Source organism: Oryza sativa, chromosome 4 (genome assembly GCF_034140825.1).
Source record: "Oryza sativa Japonica Group chromosome 4, ASM3414082v1".
Lineage (NCBI taxonomy): Eukaryota > Viridiplantae > Streptophyta > Magnoliopsida > Poales > Poaceae > Oryza > Oryza sativa.
Genome location: NC_089038.1, coordinates 22,367,501 through 22,386,777, shown reverse-complemented (window position 1 = coordinate 22,386,777; position 19,277 = coordinate 22,367,501). Strand labels below are relative to the sequence as shown.

The following is a 19,277-nucleotide window of genomic DNA, read 5'->3' as shown; positions in this document are numbered from 1 at the left end:
ATTGTTGGGCCTCGGTCTCTTGAGCGTGTGTTCAAGGGATGCATCCAATGATAATTATGTGTGTACGTTTTTTATGTAATTAAAAAAATAACTCCGCAAATTCACAAAAGTATGGCACGTCAATATATTAAAAAAAAGTAAAAATTTTAGTGTAATTAAAAAGTTACAATTATTTTTTCACTACGTTTTTGCCAAACAATTTATCCAAAGCTGGAGCCCTCGTGCGGCTCTCTCAATGCTCAAAAGCTCGCAACCTATCACGCGTGTGATCTGTTGATAACCACTTGCAACAGTCTCTGTTTGCCACCCTCTGAAACGCCTCGACATGGTAATTTTCACCTCCTAATCAACCATGAATACAGGTCAACAAAGTAAAAAAAAAAAAATCCTGATAGTAACGTAACCGACGCAAGAGCAACCCAGCTACTACCGCACTACGACTAGCTTGAAGCAAAAATTATTACCGACAGTTTAATTACTACTAACAGAGAGAGATCACCGTAAAAATTACTCTTCGTGGAAGCACATTTTATCGATCATCACCAGCACGTACCAACCAGCGCACGATACATCGACCGAGAGATCGATTTGGAGAAAGGAGAAAGGAGGAAAAAAAAAAGGGGCACTAATAATGAGAAACACAACGATTTACTGCTCCTTGTGTTTTGTGGTGTAAGAGCAAGTTTAATAGTATAACCCGCTACTAGCTTCAATTTATATATAACCAATCTAATAGTCAATTCATATAATAGTTGTTTACTATACTATTAATATATGGTCCCACCTGTCATACACACATTGCGTCTTAGAGTCCGTGCTGCAGCGGGCTACTGATCTGTAGCCCGCTACTCTTCTCTCTCATTTTTTATCTCACTAAAATATGTTTATAGCTGGCTAATAGTCTGCTATTATACTTGCTCTAAGCCTGGATGTAATCGTGTGATAATGCCGTACACTGTTTGCTGAATCGCAAGGCCGTGATTTAAATTGGACCCCCTGAATCTTGACTCCATTTCCGCGCGCGAATCGAATCGATCGACTCAATGAATTCATTCCGGCTGCGTTGGTGCGTCGCACTGTAAATATTACTACCTTCGTCCTAAAATAAATGTAGCCGTGGATATCCGTACCCAACATTTGACTGACCGTCTTATTTAAAAAAATTATGAAAAAATTGAAAATATTTAATCACACATAAAGTATTATTCATGTTTTATCATATAATAATAATAATAATAAATACTAATCATAAATTTTTTTAAATAAAATAAACAGTCAAACATTGAACGTAAATAGTGTAAAACTATACTTATTTTGGGACGGAGGGAGTACTGTGTATATATATAGGCCACCACTGGCCATATACGTCACGGATGGTTTTAGCACTTTAGCTGGCTTATACCTTGATCGATCGATCACGGCATTGTTGACCTTGCGATTGCGTGCATTATATTGGCGGCATAATATGCGTCATCATAATTACCATGAGATATAGCAAAAAGAAGAGGCAGAGAGATGAGATGCTAAGAGCTCTCCCAATGCTTCACGTTATCAAGTGTGTGAGCTACTCCCCTATCCTAAAATATAATTAATTTTAGATGTAAATCATACGAATCTAGATAGCCTGTTATCTAAATTTATAGTCCTATAATATATCATATTTATCAAAAATTTCTTATATTTTGGAATAAAGAAAACGATGCATAGCTCACCTGATAGGCAGTTGCGAGGAGCTAGCAGCAATTGACCTGGGTTCTAATCCAGGTGCTTACCACCTCCCAAAACTAAATTCTGCTTCTCTCTTAATAACATTGCCCGGTTGATTGGGAGAGAAAGCATCTCGTTATCCGCGCACATGCTTCCCAAACTACTAAACGATGTGTTTTTTCAAAAATTTTCTATAGGAAAGTTGCTTTAAAAAAATCATATTAATCTATTTTAAAAATTTAAAATAGTTAATACTTAATAAATTATGCGCTAATGGTTCACCTTGTTTTGCGTATCTTCTCAATTTCTCTTTTCCTTTGCTCTCAAACACTCCTTAAGAGCCTCATTGATTATCCATATTTGTTAGTAAGCCAAAGCGATTTAGTAGGGAATAAAAATTAATTTATAGATAAAACTTTTTTATATTTGTTTGTAGCGATTTAAAAGCCAACACTAAAAAAAATTATGTTGAAAATATCTTAAAATCAAGTTTGAAAATCAAATTTTATTTTATTTTTCTTTGGCCTACCAACCGATGGGGCTTTAAGCTCTTCCTCGGTATCTTAACTTTCTTTTTTTAAAAAAAACGTATTTCAGGAGACGATACCAAGGTACATAAATCAGCGCATCAAGGAAAAAAAAAGAGCAAAATGGCAATTCGAGTTGAGGTGGTGTACATATATAGCACAAAACAATAGGCAAATCATCAAATGAAATGAAGATAGAGTCATACATAAATTTATTATTTGGGCTCCACATGTAAAAATATATGTATTGGTTAAATAGTTTTTATATCAGTATTGAGAAGACATTAAAAATATATATACGATGTGTGATACTCCCTCCGAACTGATAATACTTGTCGTTTTAGATAAATGTGAGGTCAAACTTTAGAATCTTTGATTATGAATTATTTTTAAAATATTTGTCTTTCAAATATGGTGACTACATGTATAGATTAGTCTTAAAAAGTATTTTAATAAAATTATATATTTGTTAACACTTTTGTACATATTATAAAAAAATAATGGTTAAAGTTATTTCTTTAGATCATACATTGAACCAAAACGATAAGTATTATTAATCCGGAGAGAGTAGCTACGGTAAAACCACACGGGTTCGTAAGCTTTGGGACGGAAGAAGGTGCTCTCGGACAGTCGCGTGCGCTGGGGCGTGGAGTGGAGGCCAGCCACAGGCCACAGCCAGCCGCCCAGCCGTGAGCCGTGCCACACGGGCGAAACGCGCGCACGCGTGACAACCGGCGCCGCCGTGGCCGTGGCCGTGCGTTGCGTGCGCGCGTGTGCGAGTGCGAGAGAGGAGGAGGACCACATCGAGCACCGCAGCGCCGTAGCCGTACGTAGTGTGGGCCGGCGCGCTCCTGTGTGATTTCCCCCATTAACATTAAGATCGATCTCGCCCTCCCTTTTTTTGGATTTGGCTTTTCGGTGGGTTCGATCGGTTCGGTGTTTCTGGCTGCAGCTGGCAATCTGGCACGAGCACAACGTGCTAAGTACTTCCTCCGTACTCATAAAGAAAGTCGTTTTAGACAGCGACACGGTCTCCAACACACAACTTTGACTTCTTGTTTCTATAAAATTATTTATCGAAAGATGATGTATGTATAATTTTATGAAAGTATTTTTCAAGATAAATCTATTCATATAATTTTTATATTTTCAAACTCAACAACTTGAGAGTTATGCATGATTTATATTTCCAAGGTTTGACTTAAATATTATCCTAAACGACTTTATTTACGAGTACGGAGGGAGTATTTAATAGATGACGGTGTTGACAGTTGAACATATATTTGACTATTCGTCTTATTTAAAAATCTTATGCAAATGTTAAAGATATAAATCATGTTTAAAGTACTTTAAGTGATAAAACAACTCACAATAAAATAAATTATAATTACGTAATTTTTTTTGAATGAGACAAAATAATGGTAAAACGTGTGATAAAAAGTCAACATCATCATATATTAAAAAATGAGGTAGTATATATATATGCTACCGGTGGAATTCCATTTTCTCGTATATATGGTTTTTCACTACTAAGTTCACAGCATAAGTATTCTTGGGAGTTTAACGTGGAATTACTTTCATACCTCTAATAGCCATGTATGACCTGATTGATTAAGACGGAAGTGAGTAGAGAAATTAAATGGAGGATGAATGGAGAGAGAGAGAGAAAAAAAACTTACTCTTGTTGTCCTAAAATAAGTGAAATTTTACACTGTTTATGTCCATCATTTGACCGTTCGTCTTATTTAAATTTTTTTATGATTAGTATTTATTGTTATTAAATGATAAAATATGAATAGTGTCTTACTATTTTTTTAAAAAAAAAATCAAATAAGATAGATGGTCAAACATTGGACACACAGATATCCACGACAACATTTATTTTGGAACAGAGGTAGCACGTGGACACATTTTAAACGCCATGAATACTTCTATTTGTGGATAGTGGAGTAGATTTGATCTCAATTCTCCAAACTCCGATGTGTGTTCTGCCACACTGACCAATATTATAAAGAGCAAATATCGTAGGATTGTAGTTTAAAATTTTACCACGTGAAGCTCGACTTCAAATTAATTAATTAACATAGTTAATTGATCATGCACCGCCCAGCTTGGCTCTGCCCGATGTCTCATGGGCATGGGCAATAATGGATTCAAGCCTGAAACCTGAACATGGTACTATATAATGTAAACAAACCTAAGACAATACTCCACCTTTTAATTCTAAGCTTGATCATGCCTCCAAGTTATTTTCTAAAACAAAATAAGATGATTAAATTCCTGGCCTCTGCATCTAAGTATGTACAAAACTACACAGCTTTAGTTAAAATAGATATTCTCAATAAGGAACAAAACCCTTTGAGATGAAATATGCAAATTTAATAAAGCGTAAAACTCCTCTGAGATGAAATAATTAAGCAACACATGAACATGAAGGAAAAAAAAGAGCTCATTAACTATGAAGCCTATTAACATAGTGACATCTGCCTCTGTAACAGTCTGGGGTAAAAAAAGTCCTTGACGATCGACTTCAAAAGTGTGACTCCAATAATAAACATATTAAACACAATATTTGGTTCTCCTCTAACGCGACATCGTAGATCGGAAATAATCAATAGAAACACATGAATAAGACATGCTATAGCTTACGAGGTTTTTTTTCTAAAGAAATATTCCGGCAAAGCCAAATTAACAAAATTAAGTCACGTACACCCATTCAAATATGATTAGTTTAATTTACAACATGTATGCCTATTCCATTTCACCGCTTGCCAAACATATTACTGGCAACTGGCAAACCCCAAGTTACGAACAGATATTTGGGGTAACGTTACATATCCAAGCATCAAGGCTGTGTTTAGATTCAAACTTTGGATCCAAACTTTCAACTTTTTTCATCACATCAATATGTCATACACACACAACTTTTCAGTCACATCGTACCAATTTTAACCCAAACTTTTAATTTTAGAAGGAACTAAACACAACCCAATTTTTTTTAGGCAACCAAGCATCATTTTTTTTTTAAAAGGATCCCATCGAGTTCGGTCGGGAGGTCTATATATGGTCAAAATGACATGTCCGTGCAAAATTTGCTGCAGTCTACATTTCTCTTGTACAGTTCCACTACAGGGACAGGCAACAGCAGGCCAGGTTTGCCCCATCCAATGGCAACGCAACAGCGCAACACTGAGCAGTCACCAAATAGTCACATGCTCATCAGCATCCTCAGAAAAATCAGAGAGCAAAAAAAAGAAAAGCTATGAACAAAAAAAACATTCCACTGTTGGCTGGCTCTAACAATGGCCCAACTCCGATGGAAAGGTCCTCGATCCTCCCTCATCCACACCCCCATTTGTTCGAGCAGTTCCATCCCACAAAGCCACCCCGCTTTTCAGCTAAGCAGCTATCTGCACGACGGCACATTCTCCCCCGTCACAGAAAAAATAATCAACCTAGTATTAGATAAATATTTTATAGTATAATGAATATAAACATACTCGTATTCAGATTCATTATACTAGATTGATCTTTTTTTTTTAAACCTAGTTCCTGTGCCAAAATTTTTTTAAGTATACGGACACACATTTAAATTATTAAACGTAGCCAAATTACAGATTACTCCTATAAACTGCGAGACGAATTTATTAAGCCTAATTAATCTATTATTAACTGTAGCATCACATTGTCAAATCATAGCATAATTAGGCTCAAAAGATTCGTCTCGTAATTTACATGGAAACTGTGCAATTATTTTTTTTCTATATATTTAATGTTTCATATATATGTCCAAATATTTGATGTGACAGAAAGATTAGAAGTTTAAAGGGAGCTAAACACTGCTAATTACATCGGTACACCACCCCACACACAACATGGGGAAATTCCTTCGTCTCTCTCATCCATCATCGTCGTCATCCGGTATCGTGCATATGCATGCACCCACACACGGATGACACGATCGATCGGCGCCCGGCCGGCCCCCTACACGAATTTCTCCCGATTCTGATGAGATCTCGGGGCGGAGCTAGCGGCGGCGCGCCACTTTTTTTCCGAAGATTTGGTCCGTGTCTTCTCTTTTGGCCGGATCGATCGTCACAGGACACAGGGTGCCCTTGATTAATCGGAGATCACTCAAGGCTAGCTACCTGCAGATCATATCGCCGCTCGGAGGATTATTCGGAGATGAGATGATGTGTCTTGGACTATTGATCGGCCGTGTTCTCTGCCGGCTAGCTAGCTTCATCAGGTCGCGTTCAGATGACACGCGTTTCAGGCGTGTTAGGTACGAACCGCACAGGAGCTCCTGTCCTGTCCTGGGTATGTTGAGAGTGGAGCGGGGTACGCGTAGTACTCCCACCGTTTTAAATTACAAGTCATTTTAATTTTAGCTAAAAGTTAAACTACTTTAAATTAATCAAATTTATAGAAAAAATAGTAATATTTTTAAAATATATTATAAATTATATTCAATTATAGATTTAATGAAACTAATTTGGTTTTATAAATATTACTATATTTATTTATAAAATTAGTTAAATTTAAAGTAGTTAAACTTTGATTAAAATCAAAACGATTTATAATCTAAAACGGATGGAGCACGTAGCACACAATTAACAAGTGCAACCTGCTAAAGGTATCACGTATATATATTCCCTCCGTCTCATAATATAAGTGATTTTGGGTGGATGTGACATATCCTAGTACTACAAATCTGGATATGTTTCTTAGCCTTTTTAGTTCCAAACTTTTTCTTCAAACTTTCAACTTTTTCATCACATCAAAACTTTCCTACACACATAAACTTCTAACTTTTCCGTTACATTGTTCCAATTTCAACCAAACTTCTAATTTTGGCGTGAACTTAACACACCCTTAACCAGATTCATAATACTAGAATGTGTCACATCTACCCAAAATCTCTTATATTTTGAGACAGAGGGAGTGGCTGGTAAGAATTCAGCGTATACAGAAACAGTAAACCTCGGGGCTACACGGCTTGAAACGACCAGATTGTCCGCGGTGGATGTTTCTTTTCTTCGGAACTCCTCTCATTCCCTAGGAGGGATTTGTGCTACTCCCATATTTGTAAATATATAACACAATATATAATACTGTTAACTTTTGGACATGACATGCCACTTATTTTATTAAAAAAGTAGTGTAAATATAAAAATATAAGTTATGCCTAAATTATCCGTAATAATAAAGTAAGTAAAAAAAACCTAATTTAGTTTTTTATATAAAACTAAAGCTCCAATGTCATGTTAAAATGTCAATAATATTATATATATTTTAAAATGGAGATATTAATATTGTTACAGTATTTATATTATCCTAGAAAATTCAAAATTCCAAGTCTAAAATAGACACATTGAGAAAAACAGTGACAAATCTCTGTAGACCGAGTTTATACTTGAATATGTATGGTGTGCCGACTATCTGTACTACAACCATCTTCAGATTTTCACAATCATTAATCAAGTATAGAATAGTAATTAACAGCTGATCTGAGCTATCATGTTCCGCATCTTTGCCGCTTACCCATAGTTGATATGAGAACCGTTCTAGATTTGGCATTTTTTTACGCGATGTTTGTAAGGAGAATCACTAGCGCGAGCACGTGATGGCGGAATCTATGCCTTCTGATCTTAATTTGCCGGGGGAGTGAGGACAATAAAAGCACATGAACTTTTCAGCAACTTGGGGAATACTAATAAAGTGTGCCACGAAATGATTTTTGTACTGCTAACACTTTGTTCTTTTCAGATTATTTGTTTCATGCTTCGAAAGTTACATTTTCAGAAGAATTGTTCTATTGTCTTACTTAGAGCACTTGTTTCAAGTTATTTATTGAAACATTTAATTTATCTCTATAATCAAGTAGATAATTCGTAACAACAATATATTTAACTCATTCACTGAGCATGCAACTGGGCTCTCTCACCATGCCCTGCAAGATTTGCCGTGCAAAGCTGCCGCCTTTTTGAGCAGCAGCACAGGCACAGCACATACAGAGAATCAGGAGGCATCTCATCTCAGCATATATGGGCATCTAGCAAACCTAGCTAGCTACAAGATTAGTGGTTAACCATCCATCTTCCTGTTAGGTCTCTCCACCATATATATCAGATATCAAATCTCTAAACATATCAAAAGATACCTGAATTTTGTTATCATTATACAAAATTGGCATGCAAAATGTTTGTGGCTAGCTGCTACTGATATGCGGACTGCATATTTGCGTTGCAGCAGCAATGGCCCTCTCATTTCGTTGACATTCCTGCTAGCCACTAGGATAGTTACTCTAGGTCGCTAGAGTTGTTAGGTCTATCAAGAAAGAATTTCTATCAATTTGGAGGAGCTAATTAACTCTCGTTTTTTGCTTAGTTGGTGTCGCTGTCAAATGCCTGAAAGGAGGAGAGGTAGTAAACGCATTCCACTAGTTTTCAGTATGTATTGACTTTTTAGGTGTGGGAGGTTAGCTTATTAGATTACTTGCCGTGTTGCGATGGTTCAAGCTGTTAAACACCACTCATGGATGATAAAAAAACTCGATAATTCACCGTTTACAGAGACCATCGTCAAAAAATTCCTGGTCAGAAAACAAAACTCTTTTATCTGAACCTTTTCCTCCTTCAGCCTACTTGCTCAGATAACAATTAATACTCCTATTTGTTATACCTGAAAGTCTTCACACCTTTTCTGCTCCAGTTTACAAACTTTACATAAACATCACACGAAAACAGGCGCCTCTGCCCAAACAGTTTGACCGATTTTTGTCAACACCGATTGCACAGGAAACACCTAAACAAATCACCAATAATTCCAGGCCATGCGTTTTTTTCTTTCCCTCCGAATTGCTTATCATCTGCATGCATGATGCATGTCCATCGATCGATCCATACGTCTTTTCACCCTCTCTCCTCCCAACTAACACGAGTGGTCACTAGTCAGCACCATGGATGGATCGACCTCGAAATTCCGATATGAAAAGGCAGCGAGAGAGAGAGAGTAGTCGACGAGACGACATGGAGGGTAGGCCCAGCCGCACTATCTTTCTTTGCTAGCTTCGCTTGCTTGCTGCTCCTTTCGGCAGTTCATTCACAAGAGCAGAAGCGATCTGTGCTGCTGCTGCTGCTCATCATGTAGCAGAATTAATTAAAGGGGCTTAATTAATTGCTGGGATAATCACGATCGGATTCAGCATCAGCAGCAGCCTATAAATAAAGCCTCCAGCTCACAGGTCGCAACTTGCCATATACCACACCTAAGCTAGACAGACAGCAACAAGAAAGCAGAGAGACAGAGGTAGAGAGGCTTAGAGAGCTATTGACGTGCAATTCTTGTGCGCGTTCGCGGCAATGGATGTGGAGAGCTGCGCGTCGTCGTCGCCGCCGCCGGATGCCGCCGTCGACTGGCGCGGCCGGCCGTGCGAGCCGCGCCGCCACGGCGGCATGCGCGCCGCCGTCTTCGTGCTAGGTGAGTGCTCCTGTGCTTGAGCAGTTGAGCTAGGGACCAATATTGGTTGATCATGGCCAGTGCGTGGTGGACAATGGATGATGTGGGGTTTGATTCGGCGAATGTGTGCTGCACGCAGGGATCCAGGCGTTCGAGATCATGGCGATCGCGGCGGTGGGGAACAACCTGATAACGTACGTGTTCGGGGAGATGCACTTCCCGCTGTCGCAGGCGGCCAACGTGGTGACCAACTTCGTCGGCACCATCTTCCTACTCTCCCTCCTCGGCGGATTCCTCTCCGACTCCTACCTCGGCTGCTTCTGGACCATGCTCATCTTCGGCTTCGTCGAGCTCTCGGTACATACATACATACACCCATTCACCTCCTCAATCCTTCCCAATGTATTCAGTTCATTTCTTAGATTCTATAACTACAGTTTCTCAAAATTTAAACAAAAAGCTAGACTGTTTGGTAGAGTTTATGATTATGCGAGAAGCTACCGCTACAAACTAACTCTATATATTGAGTCTCGTACATGCAACCAAACAATCCGTTGTTAGAAGAAAAAAAATGTTTTTAGCTGACGAGGAAAGACGGATAATTCGATCGTGTTCTGTTCTGGAGCTGAGAGGGTTGAGGATCTCATGCATGCAATCAAACTGTTTGTCCTTAGAATTTTTTTTAAATAATTTAAGCTGATAAGAAAAGACGGACAATCTGTTTAAACATGAGACATTGATCGATGATGGTTTTGTGCGTGCTGCACCGAGAAAGGAAATGGAATTATGGAATGCACAGTTACTTTTTTTTGTTGTTGTTGACCGTTGTTTTCACGTAAAGAGAGAGAGAGAGAGGCGATGAACATGGATGGATGGGCCTGAAAAAAAAAGGTGCCAATCACCATGCATGGACCAGGGATTTTGTTCCCGATTGCTTAAATGTTTTCGGGACCAGGTTGAATTCAACGATGACACGGCTGCTACGGTACACGCGGCTCGCAATTCGCAGAGCAAATTGCTCTTTCTTATCTCTTTTAACGTAAAGCAAACTGATAGAGCTGCAGGACGAGCATCACATTTGCTACAGGGAAAACAACTGGCCCAGACAGAGCTGTACTACCTGTACTAAGTACTGGACACATTAGCCACTTTTTGTAGTGTTCCTACAACTTGTGTAATTCACCTAAAAATAGTAGTATTTTCTGACCATATATCATGGTTTATCTTCAAGAATCCTAATAGCATTTGAATCATATTTCCTTCACAAATGAGGAGGAAACAAATGCACATATTTGATTGCAGGTTCAGAGTTAACAACAACTTTGTGAGATCTACAGAACTAGGGCTGGTGTCAAGCGACACCGACGACTTTACACAAAAACTATAGCAAAACTGCTTATCCATATATTATAACACTATGATCTAAACATAATTAGTATACTATGATACCGATAGACATGTTATGACACCAACAAATCGATTTTCTAGATCCGCCACTATTTGCGAATGATTTTTTAAAAAACTACTCTGTTTTTTTGGGGTATATGCAGGGTTTCATACTTCTGTCGGTGCAAGCTCACCTGCCGCAGCTGAAGCCGCCGCCGTGCAACATGGCGGCCACGGACGGCGGCTGCGAGCAGGCAAGGGGCATCAAGGCGAGCATCTTCTTCGCCGCGCTCTACCTCGTGGCGCTCGGCAGCGGCTGCCTCAAGCCCAACATGATCGCGCACGGCGCCGACCAGTTCGCGGCCGCGGCCGGCGGCGGCGGCGCCGCCGCGGCGGACAATGCCAAGAGGCTCTCGACCTACTTCAATTCGGCCTACTTCAGCTTCTGCGCCGGCGAGCTCGTCGCGCTGACGGCGCTGGTCTGGGTGCAGACGCACTCCGGGATGGACGTCGGGTTCGGCATCTCCGCCGCCGCCATGGCGGCCGGGCTCGTCAGCCTCGTCTCCGGCGCCGCCTTCTACCGGAACAAGCCTCCTCAGGGCAGCATCTTCACGCCCATTGCAAGGGTAGGAAAATAAGTAATTAACACACTTTTATAATACCATTAATTCTGAAACCTTAATTTGAAACAACAATGAGCTAAAAGATTAATATGGCTTTAGTTTCAGTTTGAAGTGTTTGAAAAAAACATAGTACTAATATATTTATATTTACATAATCTCGTTGACTGTGAGCATCTAATGATGATGCAGAGGCCGGCTGCAATATTCTTCCGTCATCTTTAAAAGAAAAAGTAATGATAGGATGATACCATTCTGAAACCGTAAAATAACCGAATAACCGAAAAGATCAAGATGCTCTCGTTTGAATTTTGTTACAGCCGAGATATGTATTTGCATTAAAAAAAACTGCATATTCGTTACCAAGTTGATTTTTAAGGTCGAACAGTTGATAAGATTCTTGTCAGATTGTCAGCTACTGAACTAGGTTGCTCACTGCCTCACTAGCCCACAGGAGCCAAATGTTTTCAGACATGGTTGTCCAATTATCTTAGCAACATGATTAAGTTAAATAGCTATAGGCGAGGTGGTTTACCTGCAACCGTACAATCTCGCTGCATTCTAAAAACTGACAGAGCATGGACTGTTGTGTTAGTGGCGTGCCCATCGCCAAATTATGTTAAACAAGGGCAGTGGTTAGTGGGAGTTCCAAGAAACTGCAGTTTGTCATTTGCATGAAACTTTCTGTCATGATCATTGATATGATCACGCATTATATTATAGTCGCAACCGTGTGATTAGATAAGATATAGCTCGAATTAGTAGGTAGATGTCCTTTTGTCACCATTCAGAGTTCTTCAGAGTCAGAGTGGCTCTCCATGGCCATGCATCATGGTCGTCAGTTTTGTCATATTCTACAGTTCAGTGGTTCGAAACCAGATCATGGGCCAAAATAGTTTTTGCATCTGCTTTGTCGATCAGATCTAGTAAGATACTATGAACCGATGTGCCATCTGCTAGGTTTTGTCTGAGAGGCTGTTTAAAATGTTCTTATGATTAATTAAGTACTGTTAGCCTGTCAGTTCAGTGCAGCGATGGTTTTTGATCCTTAGCGATGATGACAGAACTGTCTGCCTATTATTTAAACTGTCACATGATCAATCATCAATATATGCAGTTGCTTTATTTTAGCATGGGTTCAATATGACAAGCTTTCTTTATGCAAGTAAGAACAGTATCATGTGTTTGCTGTTCATGTCAAATTAACACCATATTTTTTAAACAAAAATATTATAACAGTACCATGATTTTTTTTTGCAAAATGGTTTATTCTTGAAGAGCTTTTATCTTCAAAAATCTTCTCATTTCGATATAATTTTTAATTTTTTTTAAAAAAAAATCTTGCAGGTTAGTTTACCTTCAACCCTGACAATACTGATACTGTTCCTGTAGGTGTTTGTTGCCGCCTACACCAAGAGGAAGCAAATCTGCCCTTCCAGCTCCTCCGATCCCGTCAATGCCGGCGTTTGCGAGCCGGCGCACCTCGCCGGCGGCAGCTTCCGCCACGCCAGCAAGTTCAGGTGAGCTCCTCGTCCCAGCAGCCGGCGCCGGCGGCGGCGGTGCCGCGCGCCATGCACGTTGCTGCGTCTGCGTGTGACTGATCCGTGACGGAAACGTGTGCAGGTTCTTGGACAAGGCGTGCATCAGGGCGGCGGAGCAGGGGCCGAACACGAAGCCGGAGAGCCCGTGGCGGCTGTGCACGGCGGCCGAGGTGCGGCAGGCCAAGACGCTCCTCGCCGTGGCGCCCATCTTCGCGTGCACCATCGTCTTCAACACCGTGCTGGCGCAGCTGCAGACGTTCTCGGTGCAGCAGGGGAGCGCCATGGACACCGCGCTCGGCGGCGCCGGCTCCTCGTTCCGCATCCCGCCGGCGTCGCTGCAGGCCATCCCCTACGCCATGCTGCTGGCGCTCGTCCCGGCGTACGAGCTCCTCCTCGTCCCGCTCATGAGGCGCGCCACAGGGGCGCGGTCCGGGATCACCCCGCTCCAGCGGATCGGCGTGGGCCTCTGCACCGTGCCGCTCTCCATGGTCGCCGCCGCCACCGTCGAGCACAGGCGCCGCGACCTGTCCCTGTCCGCCGGCGGCGCGCCGCCGCGGGCGATGTCCGTGCTGTGGATCGTGCCGCAGTTCCTCGTGTTCGGCGTGTCGGAGATGTTCACCGCCGTGGGGCTCATCGAGTTCTTCTACAAGCAGGCGCGCGGCGCCGGCATGCAGTCCTTCCTCACGGCGCTCACCTACTGCTCCTACGCCTTCGGCTTCTACCTCAGCTCGGTGCTCGTGTCGCTCGTGAACCGTGTCACGGCGAGCCGCGGCGGCGGCGGCCATGGCGGGTGGCTCGGCGACAACGACCTGGACAAGGACAGGCTGGACCTCTTCTACTGGATGCTCGCCGTGCTCAGCGTGATCAACTTCTTCTGCTACCTGCTCTGCGCGAGGTGGTACAACTCCGGCGGCGCCGACGACGGCTGCGACGCCTCCGCCTCCGCTCAGGTCGCCGCCGAAGGCGACGGCAACGGCAAGGAGATCATCTGAAGAAAAAAAAACATAGAATTATAATTCTATGCGACTGAAAACTGTATATGCGTATAGCTGTAATGTATGTATGTATGTATGTATGTATGTATGTATGTATGTATGTATGTATACATGCACGAGGAATAGTGGCAAGAAATGAAGAAAATGAGTAATGCTAGGTTGAAATTATAAGGCTCTACTTTGATAAGGAATAGGAAATACATTATGCTTTGCCTTGGAGACGAACGTAGCAGGAGTACTACTATTTAGAAAAACTTAATTTGACCATTAAGCATGCAGTGAAATGATGAATTAAGATTTGTAAGAAAAATATTTGAGACGGCAGCTCTTTAAAGAGAGTGAAACCAACAATTTCAGAGTTTTCATGTTCAGTATGCAACAGGCGCAAATTCATTCAGATTAACGAAGCATGAAAGATACTGCACAATTCATGGGTGGCAATTTCAGAGTTCGGCCCAGGTCTTCACGTCTTGATCTCGTCAAGAATTTTTTTTTAAAAAAAAACATACACACACACTCTGCAGTGGAACGACAACATATAAACGGAGCATGCATCAAACAGTGTTGGCTCAGCCCAGGAAAACTCTCACACTCACGAACACAAACGCCGGTGAGGGAGACGATGAACAATGGATTTTACAGCGACGAACGCCGCGGAGCCGATCGCTCCTGTATCTTGGCTTTATTACTCACTGAACCTTGCAAAGAAACAACGAAGGAGTACAGGGGTCTCTTATAGACCGGTGACACACCGGGAGCTAGCCTCCATGCCGGCCATTGCGCCACGTTCCGCAGAACCCGCTCGACGTCGCCGTGAGCCACACGCTCGCCCGGACGACGCGGCTTCCTCCGCAAGAACCGACGCCACGCACACCATGCACACCCACGACTCGATCAACACTGCAACGGCCATGCAAACAACCATGCAGCAGCCATGCACTCGTGATCACGACTCAACCAAACTAACAGAACGCACACGTACGCACACATGCAGCAGCACGACACACACACACTGACTCAACCACGCCAGGAATACACCATGACGTGTTTATTTCCAACAAACAGGAACTTCAAAGTCTTCAGTAGCAGCAGGCAAAATTCATCCGGTTAACAACAATGCTCCAAGGGCCGAACTCTCCCAACAGAAGATCGGACGAGTTAAAGAATGATGCAACCGCTTTGTTTCTGCCTTTCTTCTCTCTCCTTCTCCAGATCATCTCTAAGCCTGCGAATCTCCTCCTCCCTTTCTTCTCTGTCCTTCTCCATCTTCTCTTTAAGCTTCTGAATCTCAGCTTCTGTTTGCTTCTCCTGTTCTTTACTAGCCTTCTCCGATTCTCTAAATCTCTTGTTTTCCTCTCGAGCATTGTTACTCTCTTGTTCAGCCTTCTCTAGGCTCAGCCTCAGTCTCCTGATGTCCTCTTCTGATCTTAGGATTGCCTTCGTCATCTCGTTCTGTATATCCAGCCTCGCTTCCTGCTCTTTCAGAAGCTGTTGTTCCATCCTCAGGATTGTACCGTTTAGCTTTTCTTCTACCTATTGAATCATATGCAGAATCAGATCAGGTATTTAATCAATAGGAATAATAGTAGCTGATAACAAAATGAGATAATTGCTTATTTGACCCTCTTTTGAAGACTAACTACTAAACTGACCTCACTTTTTTACGTTTGCTCATTTGACTCCGCTTTTTCAAAATCGTAGTAACCGTTTGACCCTCTTTTAACTCCACAGTTATATTCAATGAAAAGATACAATCTCGTGTTGTTTTTCCGTAGAAAAATAGTAGCTCATAATAACTGAATTAGTACTCCATCCAAAAGTCTAACACCCAGTGGCGGAATTTTTTTTTTTGGAGGGGGGGGGGGGGGCGCTCAATTACACAGTTTCTTCAACCTCCAGACATTTATGGACCTTTAGTTTATCATTCATGGTGAAAAAAAATAAAGGGGGTGCTCCGGGGGGTATCCATGGGTCTTGTGGGTGTGGGGGGACTCGAGTCCCCCCTGCACTCACGTTGGATCCGCCCCTGCTAACACCTATTTTATTTTTTGGTTTTTTTTCCAAAAGTCTAAGATTTATATGTGGATTCTATGTGCTAAATTAAATTGTTGATCGGAACCCAAGAAAACCTTCTTTGTACTTATTGGTTGCATGATTGTGTATAGTTTATTTGTTTTGTCACATGGTGGATGAGTTAATTACTCCTTGATCTTAGTGAGAAGAAATATGTCTTAGACTTTTGGATGGAGGGAGTATTACGTAAGCACAAAAATAGCGCTATAATTAATAGAACCCCACAATAATATTTACTGCCCCCTTAATATTTTCCCAAGTCCCAATTAAATATATGATCTGTATCTGTATTATGTAGTACTCCCTCCATCTATTTTTGATAATCATATTTCCAAATCTGGAAATTTTGTTTTTGATAGGCATATTTCAATCCAACAACCTATCATCTTAATGATTTTCTCGAATTTAATGCGTGACTCTCCATTCTTCCACACATGATTGGCTACATGGGCTTTGAGAAATGTAAATATTAATGAATCGCTTGTTTACGAGGAATGACTAGTAGCATGCTTAAATGAATGATAAGTAAAATTATTTATCCTTGGTCTGTGTGTCAAAATAAAATATGACTATCAAAAGTAGTTGGAGGGAGTAGTAAGCTAGCGTAACCAATGATATGCAAAGTTCACAAAATTGCTATCTGTTACTAAAAAAATGTTCTTCTGTTCTCGGTGGACAATCACATCTACATGTTCCTGAATTTATAAAACTTGTTATATTATATGCATTACAAATGCCTTACCATCTTGGTTATGAGTGAAATGTAACTGTCAGTCTCTTGCATTGATGAATACACCTCAGAATTGGCATCTTTCTGTCTGTGATGCACCTCCTGCAACAAAGAAACGAGATCAAACAAGAGAAATTAAAATATCAATGGTAATTTAATAGAAGCTCACCTGAATCTGAGTAAACAGCTGATTTGAAAATGGTTTCCCATGATTGCTTGATACGACAAAGTCCACTGCATCAAGCATTTTTTTCCGCTGCGCCTGGCGGTCCTGAGTACTACTGGTCTTATTCTCGAAAAGAACCACCCTATTTTCAAACAACTTGAGAATGTCCTGTAAACAAAATCACGCTCAAATAGTCAAATGTAACCCACAAGCCGTCAAGCACCCAAACATCGAACTCATCAAAAGAAAATACATATAGCTACCTAGACAGCTAGTTTTACACTAGAAAATATGGCATCTCTCGGTATATTATTAAGGATGATAAAATTACCATCAAATCAAACTATACAAAACACAATACAAGCGATACAGTTTGACAATTGTGAAGTATACCTGAAGATATGTAGGGGCACTGTCAGATAACATATTTTTCCAACTGGTCTCCCCACCTACTTCATCTCCGCGTGTGAAAACCAATATCATATGGTCAAGGATTTTATCGCCGAAGAACGATTTCAGAGTCTCGATCGTCTTCTCATCTTCACAGGAAAAGCGAGATGTTGCTGAAAAAACCATGAGCATCGCATGTATCCCATCTTTGGCCATGTCCATACACTTGACGATCTCTCTACGCACATCCTCAGCTTTAATGTCCATGTCGAATAAACCTATCCGAGCAAGAGAGCACGAGCAGGTCTTCAGAATTAAACCATATGCCACTGATCTTAATTTATCCATACACAAAACTAAAGCAGGGCAATTACCAACATAACAAGCAGAGAACTCTGCACCTAAGCAAATATAACAAATACATATTTTTCTTTTTCAGATAAATGGGATTTCATTCTTCCGGCACCTTAATTAGATAAATTTCTTGATTAGTGTATACGCCCATGCTGCTGTAGTGAGAATGAATTTAGGCTGTGTTCTTTCCCCTAGTTATCCCAACTCATCTCTATCATTCTCTGCGGGTAACTTTTCAAACTATTAAACTGTGTATTTCTTTAAAAAAAATTATATACAAAAGTTGTTCTAAAAAATCATATTAATTATTTTTTTAAAAAATAGTTAATACTTAATTAATCATGCAATATTAGGGGTTCAGCCTAAAACTACTCATCAAAATAGCAACATCAGTAATCTTGCACTGTTATTTCTTACCTGGAGTGTCAATGACGTTGATAGTGCGGATCAAGCAGCCATCCTGAACCGTGGTGCTCTTCTTCTGGCAGGTTTGCGTGACACCGGCATAGGAACACTTGGACTCGAACGCTTCGTCTCCAAGGATGCTGTTCGCCGTCGCGCTCTTCCCGGAGCCGACCTTCCCGACGAGAACGAGTGTGACGTCGGCGAGCGCGGCGCCGGCGGCCAGCTCCCAGTCGTCGTCGTCGTCGTCGTGGTTGTCGACGCGATTCTCGCCGCCGCCGCCGCCCATGATGGGATCGATCGAGAGCTGAGAGATCACCGGAGTAGCTGAAACTGAAAGAGAAACTGGGAATTTTCGAGTTGGGAGAAGCGAGGAAGATGAAGGCGAATGGAGGAGGACGTGATTAATACAAGCGGCGGAGAGAGATTTGCCTCGGAAGCTGGAGAGTGTGGAATCCGAAACGGCGAAGAGATTTGCAGCGTGGTGCGCTTCACCTGTTCGAGCAAGTTTAACAGTATAGCCCATTATTAGCTCCAAATCATCGAGCCAATATACTTCCTCCATTTCACAATGCAAGTCATTCCAGTATTTCTCACATTCATATTGATGTTAATAATTCATTAACATCAATATGAATGTGAGAAATACTAGAATGACTTGCATTGTGAAACAGAGGGAGTAATAATCAATTCATACAATACTTGCTTACTATACTATTAATATCTGGTCTCACTTATCATACATACATTACGTTTTGGAGTCCGTGCTGTAGCTGGCTACATATATGTATGTAGCCCGCTGTTTTTCTATCTATTTCTTTATCTTTTTAAAAAATGTTTATAGCTGGTTTATAGCGTGCTATTGTACCTGCTCACGTCGGATTGCTGCCGCTCCGTATTCCTCTTGGTGGGCCGAAAATCTAGA

The 19,277-nt window shown here is 41.2% G+C and overlaps 2 protein-coding genes across 2 annotated transcripts; one reads left to right on the top strand and one right to left on the bottom strand.

Moving 5' to 3' along the window:
* The first annotated feature begins 9,154 nt into the window (after positions 1 to 9,154).
* Positions 9,155 to 14,456, top strand: LOC4335932 (protein NRT1/ PTR FAMILY 4.4). Its single transcript, XM_015778196.3, has 5 exons — positions 9,155 to 9,716; positions 9,835 to 10,052; positions 11,246 to 11,707; positions 13,094 to 13,221; positions 13,325 to 14,456. The coding sequence occupies exons 1-5, from the start codon at positions 9,599 to 9,601 to the stop codon at positions 14,232 to 14,234; spliced, it is 1,836 nt and encodes a 611-aa protein (XP_015633682.1). The 5' UTR covers positions 9,155 to 9,598; the 3' UTR covers positions 14,235 to 14,456.
* A 939-nt stretch (positions 14,457 to 15,395) lies between these two features.
* LOC107277398 (immune-associated nucleotide-binding protein 9) lies at positions 15,396 to 18,641 on the bottom strand. Its single transcript, XM_015779361.3, has 5 exons — positions 18,368 to 18,641; positions 17,600 to 17,874; positions 17,210 to 17,374; positions 17,053 to 17,142; positions 15,396 to 15,770 (listed from the first exon to the last, which is right to left on the bottom strand). The coding sequence occupies exons 1-5, from the start codon at positions 18,639 to 18,641 to the stop codon at positions 15,396 to 15,398; spliced, it is 1,179 nt and encodes a 392-aa protein (XP_015634847.1).
* Positions 18,642 to 19,277: the final 636 nt, after the last annotated feature.